Source organism: Colobus angolensis, unplaced genomic scaffold, assembly GCF_000951035.1.
Source record: "Colobus angolensis palliatus isolate OR3802 unplaced genomic scaffold, Cang.pa_1.0 Scaffold115, whole genome shotgun sequence".
Classification (NCBI taxonomy): domain Eukaryota; kingdom Metazoa; phylum Chordata; class Mammalia; order Primates; family Cercopithecidae; genus Colobus; species Colobus angolensis.
This window is the reverse complement of record NW_012112586.1, coordinates 1401881-1413869: the sequence shown is the minus strand read 5'-3', so window position 1 is coordinate 1413869 and position 11989 is coordinate 1401881. Positions and strand designations below refer to the sequence as shown.

General features: G+C 45.2%; 1 protein-coding gene across 1 annotated transcript in view; it reads left to right on the top strand.

Annotated features, from left to right (window-relative positions):
- The first annotated feature begins 6543 nt into the window (after nt 1–6543).
- The window catches only part of LOC105525454 (E1A-binding protein p400), a 117650-nt gene continuing 112204 nt past the window's right edge, over nt 6544–11989 (top strand). The window contains exon 1 of the mRNA XM_011961086.1: nt 6544–7908. Coding sequence (XP_011816476.1) covers nt 6574–7908 — 1335 coding nt within the window. The 5' untranslated portion in view covers nt 6544–6573. The remainder of the gene's footprint in view (nt 7909–11989) is intronic.

Here is an 11989-nt window from a genome sequence, read left to right as displayed (position 1 = left end):
CCCAGCACTTTGGGAGGTCAAGGCAGGAGAATTGTTTGAGCCCCAGTAGTTCGAGACCAGCCTGGCCAACGTGGTGAAACCCTGTCTGTACTGAAAATACAAAAAGTAGCCGGTTGTGGTGGCTCACACTTACAGTCCCGGCTACTTGGGAGGCTGAGGCAGGAGAACTGCTTGAACCCAGGAGGCGGATGGTGCAGTGAGCCGAGATCACGTCGCTGCGCTCCAGCCTGGGTGACAGAGTGAGCCTCTGTCTCAAAAAAAAAAAAAAAAAGTGGGCGTGGTGGTGTGTGCCTATAGTCCCAGCTACTTGGGAGGCTGGGGTGGGAGGATCACTTGAGCCCAGGAGGTGGAAGTTACAATGAGGTGAGATTGGGCCACTGCACTGCAGCCTGGAGCAGAGACCCTGTCTCTGAATAAATAAGTAAAATTAGGGGCCAGGCATGGTGGCTCACGCCTGAAATTCCAGCACTTTGGGAGGCTGAGGTGGGAGGATTGCTTGTGGCCAGGAGTTTAAGACCAGCATGGGCAACATGGTGAAACCTTGTCTGTACAAAAAATACAAAAATTAGCCGGCCATGGTGGCATGCATTTGTAAGTTCCAGCTACTTGGGAGGCTGAAGTGGGAGGATTACTTGAGCCTGGAAGGCAGAGGTTATGGTGGGCCAGGATTGTGCCACTGTACTGCAACCTGGGTGACAGAGTGAGACCTTGTGTCAAAAAAAGAGAAAAAATTAGGAGTTAAAATTGAGTTAAAATTAGAAACATAGTCATTAAAAATTTTTAAAGTTGTTTAGCCATTGTTGGTAGCTTTGCTGTCCATTGGGATACCTGTACTATGTTTTTGAGAAGTGTTATTTTAGATGAACAGTTTCTCTGCATTATAGTTGCTTGTCTTTGTTTCTCTAACTTGTTTATAACCTCACTGCGGTCGGGAGCTGTTTAACAAAATTGAAGTATAATTTACATATGGTGAAAGTTTATGCTTTTTTTTTTGAGACGGAGTTTCGCTCGTTGCCCAAGCTAGAATGCAATGGCGCAATCTTGGCTTGCTATAACCTCCGCCTCCCGGGTTCGAGCAATTCTCCTGCCGCAGCCTCCCGAGTGGCTGGGATTACAGGTGTGCGCCACCATGCCCGGCTAATTTTGTATTATTGATTAGTGATGGGGTTTCTCCATGTTGGTCAGGCTGGTCTTGAACTCCTGACCTCAAGTGATCCACCTGCCTCAGCCTCCCAAAGTGTTGGGATTACAGGCATGAGCCAGCGCGCTCATCCAAGTTTATGCTTTTTAGCGTATGGTTGAATTTTTTTCTTAGTCCATTTAATGTTACCATCTGTGTACTTTTTGTTTTTTTGAGACAGAATCTCGCTGTGTTGTCCAGGCTGGAGTGTAGTGGTGTGATCTTGGCTCACTGCAACCTCCACCTCCCAGGGTCAAGGGATTCTCCTGCCTCAGCCTCCTGAGTAGCTGGGATTACAGGCATGTGCCACCATGTCCAATTAAATTTTGTATTTTTAGTAGAGACGGGGGGTTTTACCATGTTGGCCAGGCTGTTCTCGAACTCCTGACTTGAGGTGATCCGCCTGCCTCGGCCTCCCAAAGTGCTGGGGTTACAGGCATGAGTCACTGCACCTGGCCCATCTGTGTACTTTTGAGAGACACATTCCATCTTGTAACCGTCATCACAAATCAAGCTGTAGCTACCGTTCTTTACTTCCCCATTTCCTCATGCCCCTCTCTAGTCAGCTCCGTCTCTGCCTTCAGCCCGTCAGGTTCTGTTCTAGTCTCTGTCCCCACCATTTTCCTTGTCCGGAATGTCATGCCAGTGACCCACACAGCCCTCGGCCTCGTTATTTGGCATCTTGCACCTGTGAGACTCAACTGTGTTGTGGGTGTGTCAGTGGTTTGTTCCTTGGTGTTGCTGGATTGTGTCTGTTGTATGGCTCTATCACTGTTTGATGTGTCTGCTCATCAGGGGAAGGTCAGTTTTAATATTCTGATATGTTTCAGTGGATCCTTTTCTGTATGTTTAACTTAGTAGTGATTGTGTTATGCAATTGGTATCCTGCTTTTTTCACTTAATATATCTGGAAATTTTGGTTTTATTACATATTTTCCATCTAGAACTTCAACATCGGAAATTTCTGATTATGCTTTTTAATTTTTTTGTTATTCTGCAGTGAGTATTATTTATGTACAATTTTTTAGGTTGGTGGGTTAATTTCCTTCAGATAGATTTCTAGAAGTAGGGTTACTAGGCCAAAAGTTTTGGGGTCAGATGGGTTCCTTCCACTTTCCTATTGCCGTATGCAGTCTACTCCTACAGGGCGCTTTTTTGTTTCTGAACCCATTTGAAATCTTTTCTACGTCTTCCCAAATTGCTTCTGTTAATTCCCTTTAGCAGGATTAGTGGAGTGCCAGTTGTCTGATTTAATGTCTTGGCTGAGTGGGTCTGGGGAAATATTTATTTTAGTCTGTATTTCTCTTTTTAGTAGCAAGGTGGTCATTTTCCTCTCAGCTGGTTAAGTACATGCTGTTCTCCTTTTGTGAACTTTTTTTTTTTTTTTTAGTAGGACTCTGTTGCCCAGGCTGGAGTGCAGTGGCAAGAGTTTGGCTCACTGCAACCTCCACCTCCCAGGTTCAAGCGATTCTCCTGCCTCAGCCTTCCAAGTAGCTGGGATTACAGACATGTGCCACCAAGCCCAGCTGATTTTTTGTATTTAGTAGAAACAGGGTTTCACCATATTGGTCAGGCTGGTCTTGAACTCCTGACCTCAGGTGATCCACCCGCCTCAGCCTCCCAAAGTGCTGGGATTACGTGCGTGAGCCACCATGCTCAGCCTCTTTTTGTCTTTAATTCATTTTTCTACTGGGATTTGAATGTTTTTCTTACTGATTTGTATGAGTGCTTTTTACGGTATTGGTAATAGCTTTTTGTCATACCTACTTCAAATATTCTTTCCAAGATATTTAGTTTTAGATTTTGATGATTTACTTTTTGAGTTTTAAACATTTAAAAATTATCTTCAAATCTTTCTATTTTTTCAGTTACAACTTTATGATTTTTTTTTTGAAACGGAGTCTCGCTCTGTCACCCAGGCTGGAGTGCAGTGGCCGGATCTCAGCTCACTGCAAGCTCTGCCTCCCGGGTTTATGCCATTCTCCTGCCTCAGCCTCCTGAGTAGCTGGGACTACAGGCGCCCGCCACCTCGCCTGGCTAGTTTTTTGTATTTATTTTTTTTTAGTAGAGACAGGGTTTCACCGTGTTAGCCAGGATGGTCTCGATCTCCTGACCTCGTGATCCGCCCGAAGTGCTGGGATTACAGCCTTGAGCCACTGCGCCCGGCCAACTTTATGATTTTTAAGGTTAGGAAATTGAATTTCCTTCAGAGATTTAGTAAATATTCACTTTTGTGTTCGAGTTTAACATTTTTTTTTTCTATCACCTACCAGAAGGAACATTTTGATTTTTCTTTATTTCTTTTTGTTTTACATTTAATATAAAACTTAGAAAGTTAGCTTATAAAAATGCTTTATTTATTTATTTGCTTGTTTGAGACAGAGTTTTGGTTGTGTTGCCCAGGCTGGAGTGCAATGGCTCAATCTCTGCTCACTGCAACCTCTACCTCTCAGGTTCAAGCGATTCTCCTGCCTCAGCCTCCTGAGTAGCTGGGATTACAGGCATGTACTACCACGCCCAACTAATTTTTTTATTTTTAGTAGAAATGGGGTTTCACCATGTTGGTTAGGCTGGTGTCGAACTCCTGACCTCCAGTGATCCGCCTGCCTTGGCCTCTGAGAGTGCTGGGATTACAGGCACGAGCCATCAGGCCCGGCCACTTAATTTATTTTGATGTATGGTTTGTGATGAGAGTTTAAGTTGAATTTTCTCAATGCATTAATTAGTTTCTATAACGTAACTTTAAAATTCCTAATGCTTACGTTTCCCCTGGTTTTCTGAATTACTGTATGTGAGAGTTTCTTTCTAGCCATCATTTTCTCTTACTGATCTCCTTTGACACTCTGGGAAAGTATCGTAAGGAAATAATCCCGAATATACTCTACCTATGTTAATTTAGCTTTTGTGCCAGTTTCACACTGATCTCCTGTCGTAATGCTTGTTTAATAAGATCAGGAACAGAAGCTTGTTTTGAAAGTAATAAGCATTGTTAACTGCCCCCACCTGGAGCTCCTGTCCCTGCACCCACTCTGACGGGCTCTCTGCTGAGTGGCGGGAGGGGCATGCTCATGGGTTTCTCTGTGGCCCTGCTCTTCCCTTAAGCTGTGTTTGCTGCAGCCCGTGTGCTGTCTTCTGACTCCCATCTTCAGAAACTAACCATCTGATCAAAGCATGCCTTTCTGCTGCTAGTTTAAAAGTGCACTGTAAAAATGTTTGTAAGGAATATACTTGTGCATTTATAAATTCTGTAGTTTTTGATTTCATATATACGTATATTTCAGCCGGGTACCCGAAACTTGGAAGAGTCTTATACGTTTTGTAACTTCTTTTTTTTGGGATGGAATCTTGTTCTTCATTGCAGCATCAATTTCTTGGGCTCAGGTGATCTCCTCCTTCAGCCTCCTGAGTAGCCGAGACTAAGGCTGCTACATTGCCACCATGGCTGGCTAATTTTTGTATTTTTCTTACAGAGATGGGGCCTCACTATGTTGCCTAGGCTGGTCTTGAACACCTGACCTCAAGTGGTCCTCTTGCCTCAGCCTCCCCAGGTGCTGGCATTACAGGTGTGAGCCACCATGCCTGGCCATTTTTTATCCTCTTTAGATTCATGATTTTTAAAAATCCACTGTGCATTTTCTCATAGAGATAAGCGGTGATGTCCTTGTGATGAACAGGGGGTCTTGTTTGTCTTGGAGGAAGCAAGAAGAAGCTCTCTGATAGCTGTCCAGCCAGGGTTGAGGTGAAGGCTCCCCAAGAAGACGGGGCCGCTGGGTATGTCCAGCAGGACTGGAGAAGTCTGAATGGTGGCATCCAGGTCAAGCTGGCTTCTGTGGTGGGCCTAAATGTGAATCGGAACGTTGGGGGGTGGTGTGGCTTCTCACCCACTGACTCAGTGCTAAACTATGACACCAAGAGTCCATCTGCTTCCCTTGAAAACTTGAATGAGATTTTTGCTCCTTTATGACATAAATTAGTTATTAAATAGATCTAAGCAGCAGCCACCCCCTTGATGTGGGACAGTGTCCCACCTCTCCTCTTGGAATGCTGGCACTCAGTTGGGTGCCAGGTGCCACTCACTGTTGCATTTGCACCCTTGCTTCTCTTAGGGGAGAAAGAGTGACCACAATGGGGAACAGATGGGGCTGCAGTGGTGGGGCCCACTGCTTACTTTTAGTCCTCCTTTCCCCTGTAGATACTGGAGTCTGTAGCCCAGGTCTGACCCTGTCTCACCCCAGGATTACCCTTGTCTGCTCCATCCTCTGCTTCATCCTGTCTTGAAAGCTGACTTTCCTCAGTGGCCCCATCTGCTCCTCCATGGCTGTTTCTCATCCACTTGTGCTCAGCAGCGTTTGGATTACAGCTCCTTTGAGGTTGTGGTACAGCCTCCCAGAGAGTTTGCAAAACCAGAAAGGCGACTCACCCCAGAGTAAGAGCCAGGTCCTGGCCATCCCCCTTCTCTCTCCCTTGAGACCTTCTCAGTTTCTTCTCTTCGTGTGTTCTTAGGGAGAATGTTGAGATCTCAGGCCGTTTCCTACCTTCCACTCCAGGACTTGATGTCATATTTTCTCCTAGCTCCTGGCATAGGCTGGCAGCCTCCCCAGGGCAAGGACCGTCTTACCCGTGTCTGTCTCTACTCTCCTGTGGTAGCACTGGGCCTGACACACAACTGGGGCTCAGTGTCTTTGAACTGGATTTACAAGAGGAGAGTTTGCAGTTGAGGTAGTCCTGGAGGTTGATAAGAACTACTGGCTGGGGAGGGCTGGGTATTTGCTTCTGGCGAGGTGGTGCTGCACACCCTCATTCAACAAGAGTCACAGAATGCGTCCTGGGCACTGGGCAGCAGTGAGCAGGGAGCTGTCCCTCCATAGGGAGAGGCGGGCAGAGGCTGGAAAGGGGCCTCCTGGTCCACAGCGTGAGTGTTGGCTTCAGACCTTGCTCTTCTGCCTGCCGGCTGTGTGGCCTTGAACAGCTCACAGATACTCCTATAGCTCAGTCTCCTAGTCCTTCAAATGGGGTGTGAGTAGTGCCTACCCCACAGGGCGGCCGTGAGGATTTGAGGGATGACCTGGTCTCTCTAAGCGCCCACACAGGTTAGCTGCTGAGGTCAGCGATGATTGGTACGTTCCTCCTTCAGTAGGTGGTTTAGATTACCCACCCACTCCCATGGGGCCCACCCCAGGCACAGCAGTGACTGAGGACACATTTCTCCAGCTGTGCCATGTTGAATGTGAGTCAGCTCTGTCGTTTGAATCAGATGCGGTGGGAATATACTTTCACAGTGTCTTTTCAATGCTGTTAAATGATAAGAAAACAATTATGTGTGCCTTCAAGTAACTTGATTTTAATTTTAATTTTTAGGAGAACGACACGTTGGATACAGAAGGGAGGTGATCATGCACCATGGCACTGGCCCCCAGAACGTCCAGCATCAGCTGCAGAGGCCCAGGGCCTGCCCTGGCAGCGAGGGTGAGGAGCAGTCGGCCCACCCCAACCCACCCCCATCCCCCGCAGCTCCCTTCGCTCCCTCAGCGAGCCCGTCGGCACCCCAGTCTCCCAGTTACCAAATACAGCAGCTGATGAATAGGAGCCCTGCAGCCGGGCAGAATGTGAACATCACCCTGCAGAGCGTGGGCCCTGTCGTCGGGGGAAACCAGCAGATCACACTGGCCCCACTGCCGCTCCCCAGCCCCACCTCTCCAGGCTTCCAGTTCAGTGCTCAGCCTCGGCGGTTTGAGCATGGGTCTCCATCATACATTCAGGTCACGTCCCCACTGTCCCAGCAGGTCCAGACCCAGAGCCCCACGCAGCCCAGCCCCGGGCCGGGGCAGGCCCTGCAGAATGTGCGTGCAGGTGCTCCTGGCCCTGGGCTGGGCCTCTGCAGCAGCAGCCCCACGGGGGGCTTCGTGGATGCCAGCGTGCTGGTGAGACAGATCAGCTTGAGCCCATCCAGTGGCGGACACTTTGTGTTTCAGGATGGGTCAGGACTCACCCAGATCGCCCAGGGAGCCCAGGTTCAGCTCCAGCACCCGGGTACGCCCATCACAGTCCGAGAGCGGAGACCCTCCCAGCCCCACACACAGTCAGGGGGCACCATCCACCACTTGGGACCCCAGAGCCCTGCAGCCGCGGGTGGGGCCGGCCTGCAGCCCCTGGCCAGCCCAAGCCACATCACCACGGCTAACTTGCCACCACAGATCAGCAGCATCATCCAGGGCCAGCTGGTCCAGCAGCAGCAGGTGCTGCAGGGGCCGCCGCTGTCCCGGCCCCTGGGCTTCGAGAGGACGCCTGGCGTGCTGCTCCCTGGGGCTGGGGGCGCAGCGGGGTTTGGGATGACGTCCCCACCCCCGCCCACCAGCCCTTCCAGGACTGCCGTGCCCCCAGGCCTTTCCGGCCTCCCACTCACGTCTGTGGGGAACGCGGGAGTGAAGAAGGCTCCCAAGAAGTTAGAGGAGATTCCCCCAGCCTCTCCGGAGATGGCACAGATGAGGAAGCAGTGCCTGGACTATCATTACCAGGAGATGCAGGCTCTGAAGGAGGTCTTCAAGGAGTATTTGATTGAACTGTTTTTCTTGCAACACTTTCAAGGGAACATGATGGATTTCTTAGCTTTCAAGAAGAAACATTATGCCCCGTTACAAGCATATCTTAGGCAGAATGATTTGGACATTGAAGAAGAGGAGGAGGAGGAGGAAGAGGAGGAAGAAAAATCTGAGGTTATCAATGACGAGGTAAGAAACAGGAGTTAATTTGCTTAGTCATTATGCTACAGTGAATTAAGTAATAATTTATTGAGCCTACGGTATTTTAAGGTTTTGGTTTCACAAGGATTTGAGCCATAAGTAGAAGTGAAGAATGTGTTTGGCTTCCTTCATGGGAAGGAAGAGCTGTTGAGCCCAGAAGTGTCAGGAGGAAGGGACGGAGCTGCGCTACGATGAGTGCGTATTCAACACCCAATGTTTTCATTGAGCACCAAGGGTTCATCTCAGGTTCAGAGAGCTCAGCAAGCGTGTCCAGTTTTTCCCCCTTGTATCTGGGTGTGGTTTGTTGGCTGACGCTGACAGCTATCACCAGCCAAAAGTGTGAAGGCCCAGCACCCTTTGTCTGGTTTTCCAAGTTTCACATTTTACTTCTCTAGAGCTCCTTAAAAACACCATCAGCATGGTTTTCAAACCGATTTAAGTCACTAGCTTTCTATAATAACCAGTCATAAGTCACTAGATGTATGTATATGGGACCTTCATCATTAAAATAGTTATTATGGCAGAAAACTAGTTTGAGAAGTTACTCAATTTCTAGATGTAGTCTTAAGATTTGAGGTCACACTTAAAACTCGTTTTTACAAATACCTATTAAGTGATATTTAAGAGTGACTCTCTTAGAGAGTATACTTTTTGGGTGCCTGGAATGGCACATAATAAACCCCTTAACTGAGATTTCTTAGTACCATGGTGAGTCTGAGACTTCCTGAAAACCAGAGTGAGAGCGAATTGGACCGTGATGCACTGTATTTTGTGCCTTTGTGTTGTGTAGTGTATACTATGTTGGTAGAGCTTATTTTGTTTTATGATACAGTTAAAATAATTTAAATATTTGTCAGCTCTTCTGCAAAGAAATCCGCTTTTGGTGAACAAAAGCTAGTCTCTTTGCTTAAGCAGTCCTTACTGGTATCTATGGATGTATTTGTGTGACTTTGCCATTTTGTGTTTTCTTTTAACACCTTTTCCAGGATGGACTATATTTATTTTTCAACAGGTTTATATGGTTATTTTGAGGATTTCGCCTCTATTGTCCTGAAACAGTAAAATTCATTTCTCTTATGTTTGTATACCAATGTTGTCTGTAAGCTCAATCCCCCTTATCTGTCTTAGAAAGAAAACAAATTCGTTTTTCTAACTTCCTGCTGAAAAAGACCTTTGCCATTCTGACCCTACATATAACAGAGTGGCTATTGTGCAAATTTCCTATGGAGTTCTTAGGGCTTTGTTACTTGGAAGTCTGTCTGCCATATGCATTTTTAAAATTTGAAGTTGCAGAATCTAAAGATATTGCACTTTGACTTAAATTGTAGTTTCTGCAAGGTTAGCAGTTTGAGTTAGGTTGTTGTGCTATAAATCTGTCAGTTCAGTATCCTTTTACAGGATTTGATGCAAAAACATTCCATTTTTAAACCCCAAATGTCAGTGAGCTATCAGCAATAAAATTCTAACAAAATTTTGAGCAGTTGTAAAAATCATGTTGCCTTTTTTTCTCAAAATATTTCCTCTCAGGTAAAGGTTGTGACAGGAAAGGATGGGCAGACTGGGACTCCTGTTGCTATAGCAACCCAGCTTCCGCCAAAGGTTTCTGCTGCTTTTTCATCCCAGCAGCAACCATTTCAGGTACTTTTCGATGGTTCTCAAATGTAGTCTCATCCCAAACTTTTCCTTCATCCAGATATTTTAACCTTCGATATACTACTTGCTCTTCAGCATTTTTTTTCCAGAGCCCATGTCTTATTTTTAAACAGTAAAAAATCTTCCTGCATATACAATTATAAAATTACATTGCATGAGTTAATGATGACACAGATCTTAGTGCATTATTTTCTTTTGTATAGTTGTAATGCGGTAGTAGCTTTAGCCTGCATGTCATCTAATACTTAGTCCTGTTGAATGTGTACTCAGGATTCCTTGTGTGCTGTGTTTTACATGTTGGTTCTTTCTTGTGTCCTTTATCTGTATTTTGAGAACAGTGCAAAACAATAAGAAAGAAAAGATTCAAGTAGATGATACATTGGTATTTTCCATAGCTGGAGGAAATGCTGAAGTGAAATACACTTCTGAAATCATCAGGACCATAGGCTTCTAAACGGATATTAAGTGAATGCAAACTGATTTTTTCAATTTTTTGCAAATTCACTCTGTTACATTAGTAATGCCAATTAGTTTAAAAACACAGGTCACTCACGCCTGTAATCCCAGCACTTTGGGAGACTGAGGTGCGCGGATCACCTGAGGTCAGGAATTCGAGACCAGCCTGGCCAACAGGGTGAAGCGCTGTGCCTACTAAAACTATAAAAATTAGCCTGGCGTGGTGGTGCACGCCTATAATCCCAGCTCATCAGGAGGCTGAGGCAGGAGAATTGCTTGAACCCGGAGGCGGAGGTTGCAGTGAGCGGAGATTGTGCCACTGCACTCCAGCCTGGGAGTAGAGCAGGACTCCGTCTCACAAAACAAACAGACAAACAAAAACAAACTGTCAAATTTCTACTAGTTTTGGAGTAGATAGTGCTGGGTTGTGAAAGCAGTTTCATCCTTGGGATTTTTGTTGTTATTTTAAATTTTGATATAATTTCAAATGTACATAATAGTTGCAATAATTATTTAAAAAAACGCTTATACCCTTTACCAAATTTACCAGTTGTTTTTGCCCCATTTGCATTATTTTCATTCTCATATATATATACACCTATATAAAACATATCATACTCTTTTATCTGTAAATAATTCAGCATGTGTTAGATAAGACTGTTTCCTTACCTAATGGCAGTACAGTAATAAATATCAGGAAATTGTACAGTAATACAATAATATATTCTAATCCATAGTTTATATTCAAATTTCATCTTTTGTCTCAAGGACATCTTTTGTCTTCATAGTTTCTTCCCCCCTGGTCCAGTGTCAAGTTGTCATACCTCTCTGGCCTCTTTAATCTGGGCTGGTTTCTCAGTCTTTCATGACCTTGGCTTTGGCCTTGGCCTGGGCCTTGAAAAAGTATAGACCAGTTATTTTGTACAATGTCCTTTGGTGTGGGATTGTCTGATGTTTTCTGGTGTCCTATTTGGATCATGCATTTTTGAGAAGATTGCTGTAGTAATAATGGTATGTCCAATTCAATGTCTTATCCGAAGGCTGTGATGTCACTTTGTCCTGTAACTAATAATGTTAACTCTGACCACTTCGTTAAGGTGGTTTCTACCAGCCCTGTGCAGTGGAAATTTATTTATTTTGCCTTTTGTAAATGATGAGTAATTTGGGGGAAGATACTTTGAGACTATGTAAATATCCTGAATCTCCTTAAACTTTTACCCACTAGTTCTAGCATCTATTGATGAGTCTTGCCTGAATCAGTTATTGCTATAAAGAATCCGTGCTGGGTTTTCTAACTCCATCATTTTGTCTACATTTATTAGAATCAGTAGGCTGTAATATATCACTGTCAGTATTTATTTGCTTATGTTTGTTTAAACTTATTTAATTTACATTCAGTAAAATGCACTGTTTTTTAGTCTGTGCTTGTGAATTTTGACGAATCCTTTGAGTTGTGTAACCACCGCCTCAGTCAAGTCAAGTGTGAAGTCAACTCTTCACGCCTCCCTTGACCTTTGTTCTCCATTGCTAATGATTTTGCCTTTTCCAGAATGAATATCTATGGAATCCTAGTCTGGGTTGCTTTTCAGTCTGGCTTCTTTCTCTGAAGATAATGCATTTCAGATTCATCTACTTTGTTTTATTTACCATTAATTTGTTCTTTTTATTGCTGAGTGCTGTTCCATTGTGTGAATGTGCCCCCAGTTTGTTTATCCATTTACCCTTTGAAGAAGATTTGGGTTGTTTCCAGTTTTTAGAATTTTGGAATAAAGCTGCTGTAAATGTTCACATACAGTTTTTCTTGTCAACATAGGCATTCATTTCTTCTCTTTTTTTTCTTTTTTTTTTTTTGAGATGGAGTCTCGCTCTGTCGCCCAGCCTGGAGTGCAGTGGCCGGATCTCAGCTCACTGCAAGCTCTGCCTCCGCCATTCTCCTGCCTCAGCCTCCCGAGTAGCTGGG